Genomic DNA, 27,340 nt, shown 5'->3' on the forward strand with positions numbered 1-27,340 from the left:
TGGACAACAGAGTGAGTGCCAGGAAAGGTGCAAAGCTACACAGAGAAACCCTGTCTCGAAAAACCAAAAAAGATCAGGAAACATTGTAGCACACAGCTTTCTACCCATATCCCCATGTTCTTAATTCTATCATTTTATTATTACTTGATGATCTCAGTTTAAAGATATTTTTAAAAACGAGGAACACTGTAAGGTGAAGCGATTTCATAAAATGTCAGGGTTTTGAGCTTCCTACACCACACTTTCTAGACCAACACTTAGCACTACCCAGTGGGAGCACTCCTAGTCTGGCCCTCTCCCGTGCCTGCCTGTCTGTATAAAAGTCTCTCCCCGCAGTGCAGATGCCTGCGCTAACAGACTTGTGGATTTTGCAGCACTAGCAGCAGGGAAAAGGATGATGTGGCTTACGTTGCTGGGCTGTGGCCACTGCAGCAATTCGGCACGGTGGCCCATGAGTGCCTGGGTCAGACGCAATACTGGTGCCGGCATCGTTGTCGCTGTCAGATGCCATGGCAAACGGCAGGGCCTCAAAGTTCGCGCTGATCTCCTCTGCCAGGTCAGTGCATAGGTCTGCAGCATTTCGATGGGCCTGTCCTTCAGCATATGCAAACGGGCGGGAGCCAAAGTTGGCTCGAGTTTTTGTGTTCTAGAAAAAGCAAACAAAGGACTTAGGACTATTTAGATTTTCTTTCTTTCTTATTTTTAAACAACAAAGTGCACTTCAGTGAATGTTAAACCTAAGAACAGCCGAGGAGTGGGAAGCAGGAGAAACAGGCAGAGGAACAGGCATGTGTGTCTTGTGCCTGGAGTGCTGTACAACCTACCACACACACTCAGGTTCCCTTACCACTCATTGTCTCTAACACTCTTACCTTCTCCTGGCCAACAGTGTTTTATGATGTAGCCCAGGATAGCCTCAAACTCTCAATAATCATCTTTAAATTTTTATTTACTTATTTTACGTGTATGAGAATTTTGCCTGCACATATTTTTCTGTATCACACGTGTGCCTGGTGCCCGCAGATGCTAGAAGAGAGCACTGGGTCCCTTGGAAATGGAGTTAGAGATGGATGAGCATCTCTCCAGCTCCATCAATCTTCTTGACTCGTCTCTCAAGAGCAGGATTACACATGTGCACACCACGCCTGTGCTGCTCATCTCTTGGTCTACAACATTCTTCCCACTAACTTTCCAAGACTAGCTAATGTCCAGGCCTGGCTTAACCATCATGTCTTCAGAGCATAGGAATAGGATTGGTACTTAGAGACTAGAATCCCACTCTAAGCACTTCTTAGTTTGTGATTATATACATGTTTCTATGATTACTTGACTAATGTCCAGTTCCTCCAATTGATTATAGTATGAGAGAGACAGACAGCATCAATTCCTTGTTCTCTGTTTCAATTCAGAACATGATGTGGTGCTTGCACATAGACACTGGGCACATATTTGTTGAATGAGTGAAATCACAGGACAGGATGAGACAGGAAGGCCAGGGAAGCAGCTCATCTCGAACATGTGTTCTGCTGCAGCCTAGCTGCTGAGTACATGAGGATGGCATCTGACTACAGACTAGGAACGGACACAGACTAGGGGCCGCAGCATGTCATCAGTGATATGTCCCATAGAACAGCCAGTGCTCCTTCAAAGTCCTCAAAGTTTGTGTGTGTGTGTGTGTGTGTGTGTGTGTGTGTGTGTGTGTTGGAGATGCTGGGGGAAGAGAAGTGTTGAACTTTGGAATCTTCACCAGAGAACCACTCTCCAAGTTTCTGCCATAATACGTGACTCAGAGACACTTCACTGGTGTACCATTTCTTGTTAAGGAAGGATGGCTAAGAGGTGCTCAGAGCAGGTTCGGACTAAATTCTGGACACAGCCCCAGACCCAAGACTCGGGGTCCACCAGGGAAAGAGGCACTTGTCCAGGCTTGCCATGTCCATCACTGTGCAGGAAAAGGTTCGACAGAAGCTTTTTCTCCTTCCCCTTCTGGTCAAGAAAACATTCTTTTTTTTTTTTTTTTTTTTTTTAAGATTTATTTATTTATTATGTATACAGTGTTCTGTCTGCACGTATCCTGCAGGCCAGAAGAGGGCGCCAGATCTCATTACAGATGGTTGTGAGCCACCATGTGGATGCTGGGAATTGAACTCAGGACCTTTGAAAGAATAAGCAGTTCTCTTAACCTCTGAGCCATCTCTCCAGCCCAAGAAGACATTTCTTTAAAGAATGTATTCTTCTTTCCTATCAAGGTGACTTGCCTTTTTCTGAATGTGAACCACAGGCCACATGCCCCCAGAGACATCCTCCAGGTATGGTGTGAGGCGCTGTCCACAGTAAGTGAAGTACACCCGACCTTTGGCTGGCTGCCCTGGAGGAGGTGGGGTCCCCTCGGTCCTCTCCCAGCCGATTCCTGCCACATCACCTACAGCGGAGAGCAGGAAGGGCATATACATTTTCCCATTTTACTATTAAGTGAACTGCTAATTTGCAACCATGTGACTGAGGGACAAAAGCAGATGTGACTGTCTCATGAGTTACAAGATAGAGTCTCTAGGGGTAATGGCTTCAGAATGGGAGACCTGTGATATAACTATCAGACAACAAGGGTAAGTGCTTGCTTTTCACTCAGAGACAAATGGCCCATTGCCAACTGCCAAGTTTATTTTAACTGTAACCTGTCCAGATGCAAGGCTGGGTCCCCCAGAAGCATGCAGAGTCAGAGGGCCCCACTGCACTCACCAGGAGAAAGTGTGACATCTAGGCGGACACTCTTCCACTGCAGCAGACTGGAGCCATTGTAGTGTACGGCTCGGCCATTGCTGGGGGAGAACAAAGGAGTCAAGGCTGAGACTCAGCAGCCATGTGGAGGGAAAGAAAGAAGCCGGGAGGGAAGAAAGGGGCAGGCATGCCGGGAATCCCATAATCATGAGCAGTGCTTTCCTAAACACTAGCAGATTTCCAATGGCATTGTGCATACAGGGCTTGGGGATATTCTGCTGTGCTGTTAGTAGTACAATAGTCCAGCAGATCCCAGTCTACATCACAGCACCATGGTATATGGGCTCAGATGTGTTTGGGAAATGAAGAAAAACAAGTGTCTTGTTGCAGGACAACCAGGAAGGAACCATACTGAGGAACCATAAGCATCCTAAGAGGAAAATAACACTGTGCTGTCCCCACTTCCTCAAACACACAATTGCACTTTGGCTCCCTGAATCCCCATAAGCACCTATGGGAAGTCATTTTCTCTACAACACCGACCCGCTTTGAAGACAGGGTCCCACTCTGAAGCCCTGGCTGGCCTGGCGCTCACTATGTAGACCAGGTTGCCCTCAACTCATAGAGATCTGCTGGGGTTAAAGGTGGTCCCAAGCAGCCAGCGGCAGCACTGTTACTTCTTCTCTTTAGCTGTGGCAGGAACAGTCACTTACTTGTGGAAAAGGCAAGTGCCCACTGGATTGGTCCACGCCCCGTCACGCTTCTCAGCTTCTGTAGCAAAGCCAAAGGAGACGATAGGTCCAGTGTCATCATCAGTATCTCCATAGGAAACAATCTCAATTTCCCAGTAAAAAGATGGGGCCTGAAGAGACACCAGCAGAGGGGGACAGTCAGAGAGCGACAACAGGCAGGCCTACCACCTACCACCTACGCTTCTTTCCAGTTGGAGGGACGGCAAGAGGCAGGGTGGCCACGAGCTTCTCACCTGAACTGGCAAGGGAGAGGTAGCATAGATGAAAGTGCCCCGGGGAAGACCTCCTCCAGCACTGGGGTCAGCCAGGAAGGTGACAGAGGTGAGGTGGGAGGAGAGCATGCAGGCACGAACTGGAGGGAACACTCGAGAAGGGCTCCAGGTGATCTCTTTGGGCTGCAGTTGGGGGCAGAAAAGAGGATTTCACTCAACAAGGCAGACAACAGAATCTCATTACTCTCTCGGAGAAGGAGGGCAATTTTTATTTGATATAATTAAAATACTGGTTCTCTGTTCTTTTCATTTTTTGTTATAGTGTTGGGAATGGACCCCAATGTTTTACACCTGCTAGGCAAGGCCTCCCATTCAACTACACCATCCCTGTCCACCCCTAAATATAAATTATATCAAAAGTATATCTTCTGGGCTACAGAGATGGCTCGGAGGTTAACAGCACTGGCTGTTCTTTTGCAGAGGACCTGAATTTATTTCCCGGCACCCAGTTCTAGGGGTCTGATGCCCTCGTCTGGTCTCCTCTGGTACTGTATACATGAGATGCATATTCAGGCAGGCAAAACACAAAGTAAAAATAAGTCTTTACAAGAGGAAAGCTTTATTTCTATTTTATTTTGTTAAGTCTAGCTTTTTCCCCCAACATGAACTTAAATTTTTTGTTTTGTTTATATATTTATTGACTTTTGGTCTTTTGAGACAGGGTTTTTCTATGTAGTCCTTGCTGTCCTGGAACTTGCTCTGTAGACCAGGCTGGCCTGGATCACTTTTCCTGTGCCCAGTCCTTCTGAAATTACTCCCCTGAACTCCAACTGCTCATCTTCTTACTTGGCTTTCCATTTCTCCTTCTTGAGCTTGTAATGGTATTTTTTTGGTAGGACAATCTTAGTTCACTATGTATAGAGAAGCTGTATTCTAAGGACACTGCTCAGATGGGTAAGTGTCTGTCCTAGGTCAGCTGCCTGTCGCCTCATGTTTCCAATACTTCACTCAAGTGCCAGTCTTCCCTATGAAACACAGCTTCTCTCCACCCACCAATTTCAACACATCCTACACAAAGGGCATGGCTGCAAGGGCATCATCAGATCATAGGCCTGCCAATAACAGCCTGAGGAGTAAGTGTGCACAGCACATGGTAGACACAGCTGTTGATGGGCAGTACAGAAAGGGACTCACCTACTGCTGAGAAGGAAGAGCTGGATGAGAACACACTCACCTTTAAAGGACACCACGGTAACAAGAAGCTGAGATGTCAAGTGAGGTCTGTGCATTGCTTTTATTTCCATGCAGTGATTTAGTTGCATGGCTGACTTAACATAAAATCTGCCCATGTCAAGTTTTGGTATGTTTGTGGAGTCATATAGCCATCACCACTTTCCGGTCTAGAGCATTTGTTTTCTCACTGTAAGTGACCCCACACTCACTGGAAGTCAAGCTCTAGCCTCTCACCCACTTCTCTCCTCCTCAGCCCCTGTTGACACCGACCCTTAATACAGTCATGCTCTGACACAGGGGTTCTCAACCTTCCTAATGCTGCACCCTTAATAGAGTCATGCTCTAACACAGGGGTTCTCAACCTTCCTAATGCTGCACCCTTAATAGAGTCATGCTCTAACACAGGAGTTCTCAACCTTCCTAATGCTACAACCTTTAATACAGTCATGCTCTGATACAGCAGTTCTCAACCTTCCTAATGCTGCACCTCTTAAATACAGTCATGTTCTAACACAGTGGTTCTCAACCTTCCTAATGCTGCACCCCTTAATACAGTCATGCTCTGATACAGTGGTTCTCAACCTTCCTAATGCTGCACCCTTAATACAGTCATGCTCTAACACAGGGGTGTGGTGGGTATTGTGTTCCCTGAAATATTGTGTGTTCCCCGAAATAAACATATCTGGGGTCAGAGAACAGCCACTAGAACAAAGCCAAAAATGGTGGCTAGAAATTGAGAAGAGTAAGCCATAACAGAAGTTGGGCGGTGGTGTGCATGCCTTTAATCCCAGCACTTGGGAGGCAGAGCCAGGTGGATCTCTGTGTGTTCAAGGCCACTTGAGATCCACGCCTTTAATCCCAGAAACCCAACCTTTAATCCCAGGGAGTGGGGGCAGAAAGAGAAAAGTATATAAGGCGTGAGGACCAGGAATTAAAGGAGAGAAAAGCATGTATTTAGTTAAGCATTTGGCTGGAGAAGCGTTCAGGCTTTGGAGCAAGTGAGAAACTGTGGCTTGTTCTGTGTCTCTGATCTTCCAGCATTCACCCCAATAACTGGCCTCGGGTTTGAGTTTTATTAACAAGTACCTTTAAAATTCCTGCAACACAGGGGTTCTCAACCTTCCTAATGCTGCACCCTTAATACAGTCATGCTCTAACACAGTGGTTCTCAACCTTTCTAATGCTGCACCCCTTTAATACAGCTCTTTATGTTATAACGACCCCAACCATACAATTATTTTCATTGCTACTTTATAATTTTGCTACTGCTATAATTGTAATGTTAATATTTTTTGGAGACAGAGGTTTGCCAAGAAGGTTGCTACCCACAGGTTGAGAACTGCTGTTCTAATACTTACAAAGTACATAACTTTTTAGTTAGTTTCGTGGGATTTTGTTTTTGGTTTTTTGGTTTTTTGCATACATGGACATAATGGGTGTCTCTCTCAGTTCACTTTATTTTTTGAGACAAGGTCTTTCACTGATTTGGTTAGACTGGCTGGCCAGGGACCCCAGGATACTTCTGTTTCTGATACTCCAGTATGGGGATTACAGGTGTGTGTCTCTGTGCCTGGCTTTTACATGGGTGCTGGGAAGCCAAACTCAGGCCCTCACGGTTTCATGGCATCACTTTACCATTCTCCAGTTTCCTAATTTTTTAAAGCTGTCTTTTTGTCATCATAATTCAAATATTAATAAATTCTGCTCCCTAGTACAATGTTCCAGCATTCAGAATGTAGCTCAGCATTCTTGACATCCAAAGGTGACAGCGCAGCTGCCAAGGACTGCACATGCTCACTGCAGGCAGGTGCTCCACCTCCATGCTATACTTCAGCCCCGGATGCTCAGTCTATTTAACAGCAGAGTCACAGCCCGCAGGGAGGCACTGATGTCCCACCTGTCTCCGGTCAGCCTGCAGGGGAGGGGGAGGGGGCCGAGCACAGTCCCGGTACAGCATCCTGAGCCGCTCACACTGCACCTCCACAACCGCAAGTCGCTCTCCTGTGGAGGGCACAGAAAACTTGTGAAACAGCTCTGGGAGGAGCACTGAAACACCAACATTCACCTACAGAGACCATCTCCATCCTTACAAAAGAGAAAAGGCCCAGCCACCTGTCTCCTCACAAAGCCCAGCAGCAAGGCACAGTGGGCCCAGCAGCCTGGCCCTGGAGTAGAGCGGCCTGGACTTGGAGTGCTGGCAAGGATAAGGGATTCCCCGTGTCTTCCAACCACAACCCAAGGCAGCGAGGGCACCCATCCCTGCAAGGGTCTTGAAGATGAGATGGTGTAACTCAAGCCAAGCTCTTCGACAAGCCCAGGCACAGGACAAACACTCAGCAAATGACACCTATGATTCTTACCATCTGAAAAATGATGGAACCCACCCTCTTTGTTTTATTTATTTATTTTTAAATAGGGCCTTTGTGTATAGCTAAGGCTAGCCTAAAACTATTTAGCTCGACCTGGCCTGGAAGTTCTGTCCTCCTGCCCCAACCTCCAAAGTTATAGGATTTCGGGAATACCCAACTCATGCCAGGTGAAGGCCATCACACTTAAAATTCAGTTGATTTTAAATGTTAATGCTGTCCGGGAATGGTGGTGCATGCCTTTAACCCTAGCATCCTGGCAGATGGATCTGAATTTGAAGCCATCCTGGTCCGTATCAAAGTTCTACATGTAGGAGGGATGGCTCAGTGGTTAGAGCACTGGCTGCTCTTCCAGAGGACCCGGGTCCAATTCCCAGCAGCCACATGGCAGTTCACAATTGTCTGTAACTCCAGTTCCATGGGATCTAACACTCTCACAAAGACACATGCAGGTGAGACACATAAAATACAAACAAATCTTTTTTTTTTTTGAGCTGAGGATCGAACCTAGGGCCTTGCGCTTGCTAGGCGAGCGCTCTACCAACTGAGCTAAATCCCCACAAACACATCTTTTAAAAAAAAAAAAAAAAATCTAGTAAAAAAAGTTCCAGGCTGTGGTGATATTGTGTTCCCCGATATATATTGTACACCCTAATAAACTCATCTGGGGTCAGAGAACAGAACAGCCACTAGATACAGAGGCCAGAAAATAGTGGCACATACGCCTTTAATCCTAGCATTCCGAAGGCAGAGATCCATTTGGATCCCTCCGAGTTCGAAGCCACATTGGAAACAGCCAGGCATGGTGACTCACGCCTTTAATCCCAGGAAGTGATGGCAGGAACAGAAAGATATATAAGGCGTGAAAACCAGGAACTAGAGGTTGGTTAAGCTTTTAGGTTTTTGAGCGGCAGTTCAGCTGAGACTCATTCAGATGAAGACATAGAGGCTTCCAGTCTGAGGAAACAGGATCAGGTGAGGAATTGGCAAGGTGAGGTGGCTGTGGCTTGTTCTGCTTCTCTGATCTTTCAGCATTCACCCCAATACCTGGCTCCAGGTTTGATTTTATTAATAAGACCTGTTAAGATTCCTGCTACACCAGGCCTGCTGGGACTACATACTGAGACAAAAAAACAAAAACACAAACAAACCCTGCACTTCTTAAATGCAGGCTGTCTGGAGGAAAGATGTCAGCACAAACTCTCCTGGTATTGATGTAAATGTAGAAAAGGTAACATGAGAACACTCAGGCTTGGGCCTGGTGCTCACTGAAGAGCACTGCTTTCCTGGCAAGCACAAGGGGTGGAGAAGAGCACTGTCTTTGGAGCTCAGCAGATGTTGAATGTGGACACAATTAGCATTCCACCTGATGCTGCACAGATGCTCACTGGGCACTTACCAGCACTGCACTCCTGGGCTACAAGGTTCAGAACTTCCACAGCTGCTGGACACTGCTGTATGAATTCTTCACAAAACAGACTGTCTTCTAAAAGCTGCGCCATGACCAGGCATGCTCTTAATGTTAAAAGATTCACATTTCAAGTCATCAATGTTCATTCTTTAAGAGACCAACTGCGAAGCATTTCAATCAATTCTGTCATTTTACATCTTTTTTTCTACAGCAGACTGGCTTGGAAATATATAGTTGGCTCTCCATATCCATGAGGGTCTGGACCCATGGATTTGACCATCCAAACTAAAAATATGGAAAAGCTTCCTGACTGAATGTGTGTGGACATTCTTCCCTGGCCACCACCTTGCATAACACTAACAAGCTCTGCAGTCCTCCACAGCATCGGCACTGCACAGGGAGCTTGAGGACAGTGCGTGGAGGACATGTGGGTCCCACGCTTGTGCGTCTCATTCTATAGGAGGATGTGAGTAGCCATAGGTTTGGCATTTGAGGATGGCTCTGTGATCGATTCCCCACAGACACCCTGGAATCGGTGTCTAAGAAGCTTTGTTCCCAGTCATTGCTGCAATGCAGTTTCCACTAGAAGGAGACACAAAGTGGCCATTTGTCAAAGCTCACTGTGCCTTGTGAGCAATGACAGAGTTCCAGAAGTAAGAGGGAACCAGAGATGGAATAGCTAACTCCTGATTTCTCTCACTTAAGTCATTTGAAAAGTTTCCGAGAAGTTCATTGACAAGACAACTGTGTTACTCATGTTTAGTAAAGTAAACGTGTTTGTAGACAGAGACATCTGGGATACAGTACTGAAAGCATTCCCTAATTTTCCTTCACCAGGTTGAGAAGTGACGGCCCTGAGTCACTGAAGAAAAGTGGTCATGTGACCCTGCAGTGCACCAGGTTCTTTAAGCAGAGCAGCCAGTGCAGCAGCAAGTGTAAGCCACAGGGCACAGTCACTGCGGGAGGCAACCAGAGCAGCAGAAACTGGGACCCAGCTTGGATAGAGGGTGTGTGACAATGGTGCCTGGGATTGGCTGACGTGAGCTTCAGGCTATGAACCCTCTACAACCAGGCCAGCTTACCTTGTTCGAATTTCAGCCAGGAGCCGGACGACTGCCATGACAGGTGCCGAACCGTCTCCCGTTGCAGGAAGTGAGGTGTGGATAGAGAGGCTTCCCTCCTGAGGGAGCAGCATGGACTGCACTGCCTGGACCACCTTCTCAGTAATGGACAGCTTATGCAGAGGCAGCGCCTGCAGCGGGAGGGAGGCCCGAGAAAGGGAACAAAGGCATTATGACTACGTGGCTATCAAGATCTCTGCAGAAAGTCATAACCCAGGCCAGAGCGACCAGACATCACATATGCTATGGAATATATATCCCAAGCTAACACATTTGTTTGATCATGTCGATGAATTTCCCACCACATCACTGTGTAAACTTTACAGCCAGTATGTAAACACTATCACAGGTGAAGTGAAGCCCCTCACTTCTCTAAAGCGCTTGCCTGCCCCACAGTAACACAATCTGCATCTACACAGGTGCTTGACAAAGCAGGGTAACCATCACCTTACCTCTGACCTTGGAACACAAAGTCTAGACAAGGGAATAGTCAGTGTGTCTGCTGCTTGAGATGTCCTTCGGCAGTCCACAGGAGGGAATCTGACTGTAGCTATACCTTCCTGTTCATTGATAGAAGCCACAACTCCAATGCTTCCCGATATTCCTCTACCTAAAACCTGGAGATGGAGATTATTAGCACCACATGCCATGCTCAAGCTATCTAAAAGGACAAGAGGGAGGGACTTGTCACTGTCAGTGCTATAGTAATCACTGATTCTGATGGGGATCCAAGGCCAAGACACTATCAAATTAACAGGCGGCAACCTCACAGCAATAGAGACATGCTGCCATCCGAGTTGTCTCAGGTTAATGGGGGAAGTGTAGGAATGCCTAGGGAAAGCAGGGGTGGGTTACCTGGACCTCGGAGCCTATCTTGATTGTCTCTTTAAAGCCTCCCAGTGCACAGAGTGCAGCAACAGCCTGGCGTGCAATCCTCTGCAGTTTGGCGAGTTTCCGGCCACTGCTGCTCCCGTTTTCCAGGATGCTTTCTGCATATTTCCCCAGTTGTGGAATGTACATCAGTGCTCGGGACAGAACCTGTGTGTAATGAGGAGGACGACAGGCTGGAAAGACAGCTCGCTAGTTAAGAACACTAGCTGCTCCTGCAGAGGACCTAGGGTTGGTTCTCAGCACCTACATGGTGGTTTACAAATATCTTTAACTCTAGTTCCAGGGCATCTGATAATCATCTTTTCTGACTTCCACAAGCACCAGGCATGCACGTGGTACACATACATTCATGTAGGCAATACATGCACACTAAGATAAAATAAATAAATCTTTTTTTGTTTGCTTTGATTTTTTTGTGAGACAGGGTTGCTCTGTGTAGCCCTGGCTATCCTGGAACTTACTCTGTAGACCACACTGGCCTTGAATTCAGAGATCCGTCTACCTTTACACCCTGAGTACTGGGATTAAAGGCATGCACTACCACTGCGGGAAAAAAAAAAGAGACCAGGCACTGGGAGATAAAGCATTGGCAACTGGTCTCAAGAATGGTGGAATGACTAACAGTGCTCCGGGGCCCAGCTATCACATGAACTCTGGATGTAGAAGAGACAAAAACCACAAGTGTGGCCAGTGACATTCTATCCATAGGTACCTTTGTATAATCAGACAGAAGGAGAAACAGACAACTTCATAACATGGGAGAATGTAACATTGTATTACAAACCCACTACAATCACGAAGTCAGTGTCCTGAGGGGAAACCACCCCCAATGTCTGCATGTCAATGTTCAGCTCTAGGGCATGTTTCAGGCCCTGGCCTGAAGAGTGGCAGTGGAAAGGGGGATGGTTCAGGCAACCAGACTACTGTTGTGATGGAGCAGTACAAGACAGAGCCCTTGGCAGTGCGATCACACAGAGGCCTCCCTAGGACTTCAATGGCCAAAATAATCAGGGACACCTGACACCTTAATGTCAGTGCCAGTCTGATGCAAGCAAAAGGACAGCAGGACTGCCACTGTCTCCCTGACACACTGTCCTGACGCCTGCAAGTCTGCAGTCAGAACCAGCAGGGGCAGGGGAGACTCCAGGAGAGCAGGAGTGTCTGACTCACAGGGACACTGTCTCCTGGGATGACCCTTCTGTGCATGTCTACAGTGATGCTTCCGTCTTACGCCCTTGGCTGGGCAGCAGCCCCATGCTGACCTTTTCTGCTGTTGTGGTCCAAATTTGAGCAGCATTTGATTCAGGTGCCATGAGCAGGCTATGAAGCAAGGCGATCACTTCTGCAGCCATGCTGTTTGCCACGTGCCCACTGATGAAGGGTCGCACAGGGTCAGTCCTACAAGTGTCAATGTGGAAAAACTTTCAATGCTCAGTGATGTTCAAAAGTACAGAAAAGTGATTTCAGAATTAATGAGGATGGAAGGATTTCCTGCTTACACATGACAAAGGCTTATATGTTACAGGGAGTTTGTCGGCTGACAAATGACAGGCAAGAGCAACACCAGGAAGAAACCACTTCTTGATCTTTTTCTGTGGTATGTGAAGAATCCTCTGTGCTACAATTTGGGTATTGTTTGTCTCCCGAGAGTTCACAGTGGTCCCAGGGGAGAGCTAATGGTAGGCAGTGAAGCCTATGGGAGGTTCTTAGGTCACTGGGGACTTGCCTTTGTAAGGGCTATTTCCAGCTAGGGCTGCAGAAAAGCCTGAGTTTGGCTCCTCCAACTCTCCTTTAGCTCCTAATTTGAGATATAAACACTTGCTCCTGACAGGATCTGTCACCATGTGATACAACTGAGAACTGGGGCATACAAGTACCATGCCCCTGAGCCTCCAAACCGGAGCTAAACGAGCTTCTTGAGTTATGAAGTGCTGGCTGGCACACTCTGCAACAATGGACCCCACGTTGCTTCCTTTACCACAGAAACCCTGGGGTCAAAGACAGCCACAGTTGCAGCTCACCTCGCCTGTGGGCGTGGGACACCATGAGCTTCTCCAAGGCAGTGTCCCCTTGACTCTGTCCCCAGAGAGAGGGTGTGGTCATCTGGGACAGGGGGAAGCACCATGTGCAAGGCAGGTTACTAACACTCAGAAGACTCCCTCAGCCACCATGTCCACCTGGCTGCCTTGGCAGCCTCAGCACTAGCTCCGTGGTTCTTCCCTAGAGCAATCCTACAGCCGTGAGTGGTTCTTGCCCTGACTCCTTCTTTTCAGCAGGTTAAGGGATGGCATACAATTAAAGCCCTACTAACACACCCATTATGCAGTGTGTCTGCAAGAGTTCAACAGGTGGTTCCTCCTTGAGAGGCTTACCTAGCGAGTTCCGAGTTCCTCTCTCGGCAGATGGAGGTTTGGGCGGTTTTCTTTTTGTCGCCCGTGGACAGCCCACTCACAGTCTCTGGGTTGATGGACTCTACTGGTGGCCCGACACTGACAATGAGGCCAGACTGTGCCCACTTGGTTGCTTTGCGGAGGGCGGCTGAGGCCTCTTCTGTGATCACTTCACAGCAGCCACCCTGGGGTTTGGGTTGAAGACACCTGCATTGCTCATTCATTCTTCCCAGCTCACCTTCTCTCAAATCTCTTCCCTGTCCGTCCCCATGGGATGAATACCATAAACAACATAAACATAGACACTGGATACACATTTCCATAAACTCTGAACCCTCTAGAGTTTCCTTAGCAAATGGTGACTTTGTGATTACTGGGTCCTGCTCTACACACACCTTACAATCTGCTTGATTTGTTTTGAGTTAGGTTTGTTTCTAAATGCCTGGCATCTCATTATTCAAATGTGCTAATGTCTTTAGCCATCCCTTATTTATAGACACAGAAGTTCTATTCTGTTTGGTTCTCAAATAAGTAGAAGAACATGTTGTCTCACGATGCAGCCCTGGCTAGGCTAGAACTCTTGGAGATCCACCTGCCTCTGAGCCCTGAGTGCTAGGATAAAAGGGGTACACCCGCACTGTGTGTTTCAGTTCTATCCCTGGATCTTGAGGTGTCTAGTCACCCATGGTTGACACTAATGAGTATTACCATGTCTCATAACAATATCTGGTTGAAAAAAACTGTTCATCACTGTTGCTTTTATTCCTTTAATGAGTTGTGAATGTGAGCATATTTTATATCTTTATGATTTTTTGTCTATACTTACTATTTGTCCGTCTTTTTGAGATTGGGGCTCATGTATCCCAGGTTAGTTTCAAACTTGTGATATAAAATGGGAAACATTAAACTTCTGATCCTCCTGCCTCCTCCACCTCTTGAACACTGGGATTACAGGCTTTTATCACTACTCTTGGTTCACAAAGTGCTGGGGATCAAGCCCAGGGCATTCTAGGCAAGCACTCTACCAACTGAGCTACCTCCTCAGCCCTGGTCATTCTTGAGTATTATTCTCTTAGCAGCCTTTCACCTCTCTTTAATTTCATAACTATTTTATGACTATAAAATTTCCTTAAAGGGGCTAAGAAAAATGTATAGGTCAAAACTAAGTTCTTGGGGTTGGGGATTTAGCTCAGTGGTAAAGTGCTTGCCTAGCAAGCACAAGGCCCTGGGTTCGGTCCTCAGCTCCAAAAAAAAAAAAAAAAAAAAGTTAAAAAAAATAAAAAACAACCTCAGTTCTTTATTAGGAATTGTTCAGTTGGTAGAGTGATTACCAAGCATGTATGAGGCTTTGAGGCATGGTGACGTTAAAATCCCAGCACTTGGGAAGTGGAGGCAAGAGAAAGTCATTCTTGGCTACTTAGTAAGCTTGAGCTGACATCTCATATATCTTATTTATGTTGCTCAGGTTAGCCTTAAACTAAGCTTCAGCTGGGACTAAGGGCCATGTCACCACACGCAACTGAATTAACATTTAAAAAGCCGATTTCTTCTGCAAGCCCCAAGTGTGGTAAATGTTCTTCTATCAGCTTTCCCCATGTGGTTACCTTGGTCATGTCTCGATCCATCTTCACAACTTTCTCCATGTTGGCACCGGTACCAAGTCGAAAAGGCCGTCCTTCTGAGCTACTGCAAAAAGGAAAGCAGAGAGGTTGAGCCTTTTTAAGGAGAATGTTAGAAGGGAGCATGTGTCACCTAGCAACCACGTGTTCAGGCTCTGTTTAGATGCTAACACTGGCTTTAGTGTGTGTGTGTGTGTGTGTGTGTGTGTGTGTGTGTGTGTTTATGCGTGTATCACAGCATGGATGCAGACATCAGAGGACAATTTATACCTTCCATCAAGTGGGTTCTTGAGACAAAACTTGGGTCACCAGACTTAGTGGCAATGGATTTTTATCTGCTAAGCCATCTTGCTGGATCTAAAACTAGCTTTTAAATCCATAGACTCTCCCTTTTCAAAAAAGAAATAACTTTTTCATAATTTTAGATGTTTTAGGACCCCAAACAAAGTCCATTTTTAAGAATTCAGACAAACACGACACCCTAGAGACAGCTCTAAGGAGGTGGCCAGGTACACAGGCGGCTCAACCGCAGCGTGAAGGCAGTGCCCACAGGGAGGCCTGGCTTTCGCTCCTAACAACCCAGCACCCTCTTCTCCAGAATGGGCCTTGTTATATCACTTTTGTGATGGCTATGCAGCCACATGTTTCTTGGAGACTTCTTTACCTGAGCACTTACCATGATTATGCTCAGATAAGACCACTTTCTCATATGCCATCCTGGTAGACAAGGGACCCACACACGAGGATGAGTTCACAGATCACTCTTATCAAGAGAGGCACTTGTCTAAGGCCCCTGTGCTATACAGTAGGCCACCCCACTACCCTCTAAGGATAATTACATGTTTTGTTTCCTTGTTAGCCATTGTATCATTTATACTTCAGTCAATTAATGTTTTAGAAACTTCCTTGTTTTCTGCCTTGGTTGAAGAGTGTCAACATCTGAAGCACTGTCCTCACAGCTAGAGTCACTATGGACCCCACAGGGGTGACACAGGAGTGGCTGGCTCGCCACTTGCTTGAGCCCTCTATGGCTTAGACAGGACGCACCACATCACAGCTCACACTGGGGTTCTAGTGGCTTAGGTCTGCATTCAGGGTGGCAGCAACAGTGTGTGCCTCCTTGGGTTGTCAAGAGGGCTGGGCACAGTGCCTGAGACACGGGTGGTCTCTGGTGGCACCACTACTACAGTCACTGCAGTCACCTCAGCAGTGGCTGGAGGACTTCATGGGAGGACTGATCTTCCCGCTTGTGGATGAATATGGAGAGCTTGCCGTCCACCGCTTCACTTTCTTCTCCAGGATCTTTATCTCCTTTTAAGGGATTCTTAGGACTGGTTTTTGTCAATGTGGTATCAGGTTCAGAAGCAGTTGGAGAAAGAACCGTCTGACATCCTTAAAGCAAAAATCAAGGCCTATTTAGAAGCAGCACTGCGCTGTTTGTGTGGTTCTCTCGCCCTCCCTCTCCCACCTCTCTCTCCTTTATCATGGAACACACAGGTGCAGTTGGGGGCCTGGCCACAGCAGGAGCTGAGCCCCCAGCATCACCTCCTGTCCAGGCACTCCTCACCTGGGACCACATAGTCTGCTAGCTTGGCTAAGAGCAGAGAGGCGATCTTGGAGGCAGGGTCACTAGGGTCCTCCTGCTCACTGTTCAGGGAGGGGACGGAGTAGCTCCAGGGTGGGAGCTCCACATTCCCACAGTCCTCTACACTCATCAGAGGCAGAGCTGCACGGCACAGCTGAAGGATGATCAGCACCAGCTTTGGGGATGGGCGCTGGTCCAGCAGTAGGGAAAGGAGTTTAGACACGCAGGCTGGCTGGCTCAAGATGGCTTTCCCTATGTGGCTCCTGCAAGACCGAGAAAAAGGGTGCTGTGCTGACAAGGTCTCACATAGACATTAGAAACAAGTGTTCCTGAGGTAGAGCTAGACAAACCAGTGAGCTCAGACCTCAGAAGGAAGACATGGACTTGACACTGTGTGCAAAGAATGGCAGTCTGGAGCAAACATAAAATAAGTGTTTATAAAACTAACCAATAACACCTGGAAAGGATGATTTCCTCATTTTTTCTGATCTCTGGTGCCTCGAGCTCAGGTGTCCAGAGCATTTCAAGGATCACCAAGACTAGGAGCTTTGCAGTTCTACACTCATGCCTTCAGAACCTGTGTGCCAAGAGCAACACTGTCCCAGTAACTACAGTCCCCAACACAGTGACCTGCGACAGCCAAACTGAGCCAGCAAAAGGATGCACTGTTGTGTACATGACAGGAACGTGGAGTGCCCATGGAGAATCACTCCTGTTTATTTAGATAAGTGCAAAAGAACAAAGTAATTACAGGCCCTGACTGATTCTATGAGTGTATGGTGTGGAGAATAGAACCTGGCTGGGGTCTTGTGCACATCAGACAGTACTTCACCCCTGAGCTACCCACCATCCTCAATTGATCCTTTACATTACTCTGAGATGATTGAAATCTGGGTCTGAAATGCAGGTATACGTGCCTGTAAGGCCAGTGGCTAGTGCCATCAAGTCATAAAGCAAACAACAGTGTATTGTTCCTCTAGACAATCCTCACATTCTGAGACTAAATACCATGTTTCAATGACTTTATTCTCTACCATTTTTCTTGAAGCACCAGTGTGTCAAAAAGATCTGGAAACTTGAATGTTCCAAAATTAACAGAAGCAAAAGTTACTCCAGCCACTGAAGGGGAACAGGCTGCTCTCCAGGGCCTTCCATACCTGGAGAGGTCATTGAGAAGGCTCAGGACATCTTGCAGGGCATCATTCCCAGCAGCCTGGTTGCCACAGCACTCAGTGGCTCGTGCAAGGTGGTTGGTGAGGAGACTGGACACCTGACGGGCCAGCCCTGAGTGCACAGCCTCTGTAGAGCCACCTTCAGAGTTGGGAGGAAGGAAGGAAGAACAGTGAGCACTGAGTCCTCCCTCCCTGCATGTGAGTCCTCCCTCTCCATCTCCCTTCATTAAACCATCCTTTAGACTCTTTTATCTTGTTCAATGTTTCACTAACCAGTCAGAGTCTCATCAGACCATATCTACACATAACAGTCAGTGCCGAGGGGAGGCCTTCTCGTGAGGATGAAATATAATTAAGTCATGTATAACAGAGGACTAACACAATTTCCATGTTCACTCTAGTTCCACTTCACAAGTATCTTTTGTAAAAGCCACATATGTCTTGAGTTTCCTACGCATGTCTAGCTCCCAGAGCCTACACACACTGTCTGTTCAGCTCAGCAGTCCTGTACTCACATTCTCTCTCCTGAGAAACTTTTCTGGATCTCTAACTCAGCCAGTCTGTTCCTTAGCACTTAGTAAGCAACTCCACTGGGGCCAGAGCTCCCATCACACCATCATTATTTGTTCACCAATTTCTTTTGCCAGACTACAGTTCTGCACAGCATGCACACACGTATGCACATGTGTGTGCAGATGCCAAACAGGCCAGAAGAGCAAATCCGGTCCCCTGAAGCTGGAGTAACAGGTGGATGTGAGTTACCCGATGTGAGTGCTGGGACTGTATTGTCCACTGAAAGAGCGGCAAGAGCCAATTCCAGTCCCGACCACAGTTCTTAAAGGGACAATGACTCAACGATTCTTCTGTCTACTATACAGTATAATAGGCTTTAAGACATTAGAATACAGCCAGGTGGTGGTGGTGCACGCCTATAATCCCAGCACTCAGGAGGCAGAGGCAGGCGGATCTCTGTGAGGTCAACCTGGTCTACAGAGTGAGTTCCAGGACAGCCAGGACTACACAGAGAAACCCTGTCTTGAAGAAAAAAAAAAAAGAAGGTCCAGTCAGTATAAAAATGATCGACAGAGCATTGATACTGTATTACTGTATTAGGCAGGCATTATATGTAGCCTAGGATGCACACAGGCTCCATGCAAACACTGTGTGAGTTTATAAAGGACCTAAGCTATAAAGTAAATAAATAAAATAAATAATTAAAACATATGTTTGTCCTGCATGTATGTAAGTGCACCATGTGTGCCTGTATCCCACCCCCTAAGGGGAGAAGAGGGTGTCAGGGCCCCTTGGATTGGAGTTACCTATAGTTGTGAGTCAACATGTGGGTGCTGGGAAATGAACCTAGGTTGTCTGCAAGAGCAATAAGTACTCCCAACCACTAAGTCAACTCTTTTTATTTTTTTGGTTTTTCGAGACAGGGTTTCTCTGTGTAGCTTTGTGCCTTTCCTGGATCTCACTCTGTAGACCAGGCTGTCCTCGAACTCATAGAGATCTGCTTAGCTCTGCCTCCCAAGTGCTGTGATTAAAGGCATGTGCCACCACCTCCCAGCTCTAAATCAACTCTTTAGTCCTTTAGTTAACTTTTAAAGTTGGACTGCCCACCAAAAGTAGAATTTGAAAATATCCTCTTTAAAATACAATGGCACAATAATTTCACAGAAATATGGAGACTGTTAGTGCTACAGGAACATTTATAGAGACATGATCTAGGGTTGGGGATTTAGCTCAGTGGTAGAGTGCTTGCCTAGCAAGTGCAAGGCCCTGGGTTCGATCCTCAGCTGGGTTGGGGCAGAAGAGACATGATCTAAATTTGGGGGCTAGCATCTTCCTTACTAGGCAGATGGTGCCACTGGGCAGCTGTGAGTTTACACAGAACCACACCCATATAGAGCTTCATGAACTCATCAGCTGGTGAGGGCCACCTGATTAGTAGTTTAATACTGCCCTCTCCTCTGCCACCCACGGGCAGAGTGGAGTCCCAGTGCTCACCTTCCTCTTTCTCCCACTCCACACAGCGGTTGGCCAACACCTGGAAGGCAGCCCAAGCCATGGTGGCCACCTTCTGCTTTTTGGTCTGCTTCTCACTGGAGCTGGACTCGGTCTGACTGCTCAGGCTACAGAGCCGGTCCATGAGCTGCACAAGGCCACTGCGGACCAGGCACTTCTCTTCACTCCTGGGGAAAGAGCAGAAATGGAATGAAAAACCACAGCTGACCAGTCTTTGTGAAGCTCTCAGGAAGGTTCAGGCTATCAGAGAGGGGTGGAATACATCCTTTCCTTTTTGTTAAGGGTACTACCATGTACAATCACCCAGAACACTTCTCCTATTGTGGTGATGCCCTAAGAGAAGTGCCTTCAAAATCAGGTTTGTTCACACACGAGAGCAAACCAGAAACTGATGAGTCAACTCAATAATAGACAAAATAATCTGTTTTCTTTCTTTTTTTTTTTTTTTTTTTTTGTGGAAATGAGGATGTTTCAAAAACAATTACTTATGTGGTTTGTCTCCATGTTTATCTGTGCACAGTGTGTGTCTGGTGCCCTTGGAGGCCAAGGACTGGAATTGCAGAGAGGTGTGAGTCTCCATGTGGGTGCTTGGAACAGAGCCAAGGTTCTCTGGAAGAGCAACCAGCGCTCTTAACTGCTGAGCATCTCTCTAGCCTCATCCCCTCTCCTGAGTAATTATCTTATTATAAGGGCATTCAAATGAGTCCATGAACAGTTAACAGCTCTAAGCTGCTAATTAAGTGACTCAAGAAAGAAAATAATTGTGCCAAGACAAAATGAGCAGACAGGGTTTCTCTGTGTAACAGACCCTGGGTATCTTGGAACTCGCTCTGTAGACTAGGCTGGCTTGGAACTCACAGAGATCCTCCTGCCTCTGCCTCCTGAGTACTGGGATTAAAGGCGTGCACCACCATGCCCAGCTCCAGATATGTCCTTTTGTTGAACCTGCAAATCTACACAGTAACATAATCCTGATGGCAACAATTGATCACTCAACTAAGGAATTGTAGACACATGCCAGTAGGATAGAATCTTTGGAAGGTATTAGATAACCAAAACAAACAAAATCCAATTTGACGATTTCAGTTTTACTCATGTGTATGTATGTGTCTAGTGTGATGTATACCATGTGTGCAGGTGCGTGCCATATCAGAAGGTGTTGGATCCCCTGGAGCTAGAAACTGAACTCATGTCCTCAGCAAGAGACAGCTCTCTAGCTCCTCAAAATCCAGTTTTATAAATTAAAAAACAAGAAAAAAACAAAACAATTGCCTTCTGCTTACTTGACTACATTGATATACCCTCCACACGGCCAATGGCACATCCGCACTCACCTGGTGTAAGGTATGGTACACAGGAGCCCAATGCTGTTCGCACAAGCAATAGGGTAACGAGCACACAGAGACACCACAGAGGTCATGGTCTCACCGAAGGCTTCTTGGACCTGCTCCACCATCCCACCGCAGGTGAGCTCTTCAATTCTAGGAGACAAAGACCAAGCTCAGGTGTCCTGAAGACATCAGCAGTAATGTATGGAGGGACGCACAGGAGCCCTTCCAAGAAGCCCAGTGCCAAGAATCCAGAGATAAAGGGATCTTGGAGATCACCAAGCTCAATGCTAAAAGCTGCAGGGTCATGGAAAAGTGTTGGGAAGGATGCCCAGGAGTCCCTCAAACAAGATGTTCCACACTGAGGAGGACCCCAGACAATCTTGGCTTAGGGAAAGTTACACAGGGCTCTCTCCTGCAGGGTTCTTCAGAACCTATGAGGAAGCTTGAACACATGGCAGTAGTCAGAACAAGGAACTTATCTGAGAATAAGCCACGAGACAAGTCTGTCATAGCCTGCGCAGCACTGGGGACTGGAAATGGAGTGACATTAATGCAAAAGCGAAGGTCTACCAGACCAGACAGCGTCACCTTCAAGTTCACACTCTAATTACTAGCAGAGGACGAGAACCCAGATAATGAAAAACAATCCTTTTCTAATGTAAAAACACAATATGGGGCTGACTCTATTTCAATTAACATTAGCTGAGAGTTGAAGTTACAAAGATTTATGTACAAAGATTTGTAATATAACATTGTTTATAATAACAAAAATAAACACAAATAATGTTTTTAAACAGAGTTTAAAAACAGGGAATTGGGCCTTTAATCCCAGCACTCAGGAGGCAGAGCCAGGTGGATCTCCACGAGTTCCAGGCCAGCCTGGTCTACAGAGTGAGATCCAGGACAGCCAGAGCCATTACACAGGAAAACCCTGTCTCAAAAAACCAAAAATAAACAAATAAACAGATAAATAAGTGAGTAAAATTAAAATAGGAAACTGGGCCAGAAGACAGCTCAGTGGATAAATGTCCTGTCTGCACAAGCCTGACACCAGAGTTTACTTTCTGGAACTGATATGGTGGCACCTTTAACATCCATACTCTTACAGAGAGAGGGGAGGCAGAAGTGACGAGCCTGAAGCTCACAGGTCAGCAAGTCTGGGGATACACTGCAGTGACAGAAGACAGTCAATGCCTCATCAAGGCGGAATGAGAGAACTGAGTCTGAATTCTCCTGTGACTGTCACACAGGAGCCATGCTGTTTGTGTGCCTGACTGAGCACATGCACGCGCACGCACGCACGCGCACACACGCACACATGAACACACAGAGAACTGGCTGTCAAGTATGATGTAGTCCCAGCTGTGGAAGCAGCACAGTAGAGAGCCATAGTCAGAACAAGAATATACACTTAAAATGTTAGGAGATTGTACATTAGAATTTTATTCTTCTGCAGGAAAAAACAAACAAACAAACAAACAAAAAAACAGGTGGTGTTGGCACATACCTTTAATCCCAGCACTTGGGAGGCAGAGGCAGGTGGATCTCAGTGAGTTCAAGGCCAGCCTGGTCTACAGAGTGAGATCCAGGACAGCAGCCAGAGGTACATAAAGAAATCTGATCCAAAAAAACCAAAAAACCCTAAAAAGATGAATTCTATTCTTCTGAATTTTCTTCATATTTTCAAAATTGTAATAAGTGATATTAAAGACTATGCAAAAATGAAAAGGTAATTAAAGTAGGAGTGGCTGGTGTCTGAACATTTCCTTCCAGGCCCCCTGGAAATGGTGGGCATGTACATAGTCATAGGCTTTGTCACAGGACTGCTGGCTCTGGACATGGCAGTCTCTGACCAACAGCTAAGGAGAGACCCACCAAAGCAATACCTAAAATTCTGTCTTTTCAAGCCTCTAGCACGCTAAAGCTGTTTCTCAAAAAATAAAAAAAAAAAAAAAAAAAAAAAAAGGCACAAGCTCTCCTGATTGGCAGAAACTTCTCCAAGCATTCTCTTTAGCAGCCACTGACCCTCTGCCTGCTGGCCACACTGCATCAAAGAGCACCAGAAGGTACAAGGCTCCAGTGGCAGCTCTAGCCTTTCCTGTTCTGCTGGGGGCCTCTGACCCTTGGCATGAAAAATTCCCCAAACACATGCCAAGGCCTTCTGAGTTAGGATCTATAATGACAGTTTTAGGAATTGATCAAATAAAAACTATCACTAAAGTATATAAAAGCATGTTTACTGTATCACTGTAGTCAATGCAAAACTGAAAGAAAATAATTAATGACCCTATGCATGCATGAGGAGACATGAGGTAAGTACAAAACAAAAGTGTAGTGGAGCTCTGTGGTGCTTCAATAATGAAGAAGCAGATCCTTTAAGGATGGGCTGAAAAGACGGTGATATCCAAGATATACTGAGAAAAGCAAGCATAACTGTAGGGACAAACATGTAACATAAACTCTTCCATGTGGAATCATCACACAGACAAAGAGAACTGAGGAACTGTGTATGTGTATATGGCTGGTACAACAGAGACAATTTAGGATGAACAGCATCAAAGAGACCTTCCCATTCTGCTTGTATCCCAAGATGTTTTTCAAAATCATACACCACTATAAAAATATTTGAAAACAGTGGGTGGTGATGGTGCATGCCTTTAATCCCAGCACCCAGGAGGCGGCAGCAGGCGGATCTCTGTGAGTTCGAGGCCAGCCTGGTCTACAGAGCGAGATCCAGGACGGCCAGAACTACACAGAGCAACCCTATCTCAAAGAACAAACAAAATTTGAGAACACCATTAGCAAATGCTGCCGTGCTTTTGCCCATGGTGGATGGAACAGTGTGAATGAATGGAAACCACTGACCTGGGTCCTCCCTGGAGGACCATTGTCACAGGCCCCACCAGGTGTGTCACGCCCCCAACTCGCACGGCAGCAGTCAGCAACTCCCGCATGTGCACCAGGGCCTGCTTCCGAGTGTTTCCCCGCCGCCACCTTGTCTGTGCAGCCAAAAGGAAGCTGCTACTGGACACCTGAAATGCACAGGAGGAAGGACGCTGACACTCACTGCCATCCTGCTCCAGCTGCCAGGAGCCGTCCATCGGAGATGTGCTGTCTGTGACCTACCGCTTGGTCGGGGTTAGTGCCAATGAAAGCGAACAGCTGCCCCAGCAGGACGCTGTAAGTGGGCTTGTCCCTGCTGTCCTCGATGGCCAGCGACTGCAGGAGTGTAAAGGAGCTGCTGCGGTGGCTGGTCACGTGACGACGCCTACAGAGAACAAAACTGTAACAGATGAGCAAATAACCATGCTCAGGGAGGCTGTCTGAACACTCCGTGTAACTACACCCCGGGATCTGCCTCGGCCAAAGACCATTTACCTCTGATTTGCTCTAGTAAATTCCAAGTCCTCGTTACCAATCATTTCCAGGTCAGAAGGAGCAGACATGCTTCGAAGGAAAACAGGCTGCCGGACAGCATGAGATGCCACCTTTGTTTCTGAAGCAGACTTGCATGCTGCAGGAAGAAGGGAAAACGCTTACCACTTCTGGTGTCTCATCTATAGGGAGGTACAGCAACATCCACGCAATGGAAGCCCCTAGGGCAGGGCTCAGCCAGTAATTGGGCTAGCAAAGAATACTGAAGAGAGTAAGCAGTAACTTTAAAAACCTAAATATGTGGCTAAATTTTATTTTTAGCTTGAAAATTTAAAGTCTTTTTTTTTTTTTTTTTTAATTAAATGGGCTTTCCAAAGATAGGATAAAAGTTCATTTATAACTATCAGTGTTCATTTCAATATAAGCATTCTTTTTAGTGTTTTTTTTTTGTTTTGTTTTGTTTTGAGGCAGGGTTTCTCTGTGTAGTCCTGTCTGTGCTCATCCTCACTCTGTAGACCAAGCTAGCCTCAGACTTGGAGATCCGCCTGCCTATCTCCTGAGTGCTGGGAAGAAAAGTGTATGCCATCATACCTGTCTTCAATATAAGCATTCTAAAAATCAGGGCAGCTGGGGCTACAGCACAGTGGTACAGCATTTGCTTAGCATGCAGAAGGCTTTAGGTTCAGTGTCCAAGACAGAGGAAAGTAAAAGGCAAGAAGGCACAAAATGGAATTATCAATTCCTCTCTCCCTCTCTTTTTTGGGGGTATTGGTATTGAACCCATGGCTACTGCATATTAATTAGGTAGGCAGATACTGACCCCGTCTGCTGTATCCCTGCATTTTTATAGGGTCTTGGTGCTGCCCAGATTTGCTTTTGTTTTCTAGCTGCACAATCTGGAACTTGAATTTTTTTGGTTTTAATTTTTTTAAATATTTATTTCATTCTCAAGTGTGTGTGTGTGTGTGTGTGTGTGTACACGCATGTGTATGTGTGTGCACACATATGAGTGCCAATTTCTATGGAGGCCAAAGGAGGGTATCCAATCTCTTGAAGACAGAGTCACAGGTGGTTGTGAGGCTCCTGTCATGGGTGCTGGAGAGTGAACCAGGGTCTTCTGCAAGAGTAGGACGCTTTCTTAACAACTGAGCCATCTATCTAGTCTCATAGTTACTTTATTTTTTAAATTTTAAAAAAGTAATGTCTACCCTTTTCTCTTTCCGCTCTCTTCCCTCTGTGTGGTCTCTCTGTTTCTCTGATCCTTTCTTTCTCTCTCCCTCTCTCCCTATTTCCCTCTCTCCCAATAAAGTCTTAAAAGGTAAAAAAAAAAAAAAAAAAAAGTATCGTCTACCTACCTATTTATTTATATATTTATTTATTTATTTATTTATTTATTGTTGATATTTGGCCTGCATGTATGCTTGTATAAGGTTGTCAGATCCTCTGGAACTGGAGTTACAGCTGTGAGCTGCCATGTGGGTACTGGGAAATGAACCTGGGTCCTCTGGAAGAGTAGCCAGTACTCTTAATGGCTAAGCCACCTCACCAGGCCCAAGTTGTTTTATTATTTTTTTATTTTTTATTTTTTAAAGATTTATTTATTTATTGTGTATACAGAAGAGGGTGACAGATCTCATTACAGATGGTTGTGAGCCACCATGTGGGTGCTGGGAATTGAACTCAGGACCTCTGGAAGAGCAGTTGGTGCTCTTAACCTCTGAGCCATCTCTCCAGCCCCCCAAGTTGTTTTATTTAAAAAAATAAATAAATTGAGGAGCTGGGGAGATGGCTCAAACATTAAAGAGCTTGCCATAGCTGCCTGAGGACCAATGTGCAGATCTCCAGAATCCATGTAAATATCAGGTGGGTATGGTGGCCCCAGAGTAAGCTGGCTAGTAAGAAAGCCTAGCCATATGGGTGAGCTTTGGGTTTGAGCCAGAGGCTCTGCCCCAAGGGACAAGGAGGAAGAGCTGCTAAAGGTAACCTCAACCTTAGGCCTCTGAAGGCCCAAGTACACATGACCCCATACACACAGATGAAAAGGAAAAAACAAGACAAAATTGTAGGGAGAAGTCCCTTCACATCTTAAGAGTAGACAGCTTAAATCTAAAATACGGTAAACCTACCTCTCAGGTGCTACCAGCCTGTCCTATGATTGCAAGCCCCCTAGAGAGTGTAATCAACTTCACGGAGTGTCTAAAGTTTCAATTAAAAATTGACGGCTCTAATTCAACAAAGGCGGTTTTAAAGGCCAGGGATGCACATAGTGGACCATGTTGGTAACTCACTGATTTCCCTGGGAAAATTTACAAACTAAGAATTAAAATGTAACCTGGAAGAGAAGCCTGGAGAAGTGGCTCAGAGCTTAAGAGTACTTTCTGTTCTTCCTGAAGACCTGGGCTGATGCCCAGCACCCACATAGTGGCTTACAACTATTTGTAACTCCAGGTCCAGGGGATCCAATGCCCTCTTCTGGACTGCCAGCACCAGACACAGACATATATTCTGGTAAAGCACTCATACACATAAAATAATTGTTAAAAAATAATAATTTAGGGAGCTAGAGAGATGGCACAACAGTTAAGAGCACTGGCTGTTCTTCCAGAGGTTCTGAGTTCAATTCCTAGCAACCACATGGTGGCTCACAACCACCTGTAATGAGATCTGGTGCCCTCTTCTGGCCTGCAGGCATACATACAGGCAGAACATTGGGCACATAATAAATACATCTTAAAAAAATAATAATTTTGGGGTTGGGAATTTAGCTCAGTGGTAGAGCGCTTGCCTAACAAGGCCCTTAGTTCAGTCCTCAGCTCTGGCAAAAAAAAAAAAAAAAAAAAAAAAAAAAAAAATTTAAAAACTTAAAAAAAACCCTGTGATCTGGTGATTTCCAGTAATAATCAATTTATGGCAAGTCCTGCCTATATAATGCAAACCCAGCTTTGAGTAAAGAAAAAAGACTGAGTTGGGCAGTGGTGGCACACACCTTTGATCCCAGCACTTGGGAAGCAGAGGCAGGTGGATCTCTGAGAGTTCGAAGCCAGCCTGGTCTACAAAACTGTCAGTCTGTCTAGAAAAGGAAGGAAGGAAGGGAGGGAGGGAGGGAGGAAGACTGGCACACTATGAGACTCACAATGCT

The 27,340-nt window shown here is 46.2% G+C and overlaps 1 protein-coding gene across 8 annotated transcripts in view; it reads right to left on the reverse strand.

Moving 5' to 3' along the window:
* Positions 1–27,340, reverse strand: part of Hectd4 (HECT domain E3 ubiquitin protein ligase 4) — a 177,548-nt gene that overhangs the window by 47,816 nt on the left and 102,392 nt on the right. For 5 of the 8 annotated variants that reach the window (XM_036171562.1, XM_036171557.1, XM_036171560.1 and 2 more), the window contains 21 exons: positions 24,205–24,340; positions 23,953–24,109; positions 23,692–23,858; positions 20,830–20,976; positions 19,478–19,662; positions 17,456–17,609; positions 16,281–16,561; positions 15,916–16,105; positions 14,699–14,780; positions 13,077–13,279; positions 11,967–12,102; positions 10,669–10,851; positions 10,266–10,430; positions 9,775–9,944; positions 8,681–8,796; positions 6,813–6,916; positions 3,704–3,865; positions 3,432–3,580; positions 2,740–2,819; positions 2,259–2,422; positions 409–646 (listed from right to left, as the gene is read on the reverse strand). In XM_036171562.1, the coding sequence (XP_036027455.1) occupies positions 409–646; positions 2,259–2,422; positions 2,740–2,819; positions 3,432–3,580; positions 3,704–3,865; positions 6,813–6,916; positions 8,681–8,796; positions 9,775–9,944; positions 10,266–10,430; positions 10,669–10,851; positions 11,967–12,102; positions 13,077–13,279; positions 14,699–14,780; positions 15,916–16,105; positions 16,281–16,561; positions 17,456–17,609; positions 19,478–19,662; positions 20,830–20,976; positions 23,692–23,858; positions 23,953–24,109; positions 24,205–24,340 (3,369 nt within the window). The remainder of the gene's footprint in view (positions 1–408; positions 647–2,258; positions 2,423–2,739; positions 2,820–3,431; positions 3,581–3,703; positions 3,866–6,812; positions 6,917–8,680; positions 8,797–9,774; positions 9,945–10,265; positions 10,431–10,668; positions 10,852–11,966; positions 12,103–13,076; positions 13,280–14,698; positions 14,781–15,915; positions 16,106–16,280; positions 16,562–17,455; positions 17,610–19,477; positions 19,663–20,829; positions 20,977–23,691; positions 23,859–23,952; positions 24,110–24,204; positions 24,341–27,340) is intronic. The other 3 variants (XM_036171561.1, XM_036171563.1, XM_036171558.1) reach the window with 1 other exon arrangement.

Source organism: Onychomys torridus, chromosome 22 (genome assembly GCF_903995425.1).
Source record: "Onychomys torridus chromosome 22, mOncTor1.1, whole genome shotgun sequence".
NCBI classification, from domain to species: domain Eukaryota; kingdom Metazoa; phylum Chordata; class Mammalia; order Rodentia; family Cricetidae; genus Onychomys; species Onychomys torridus.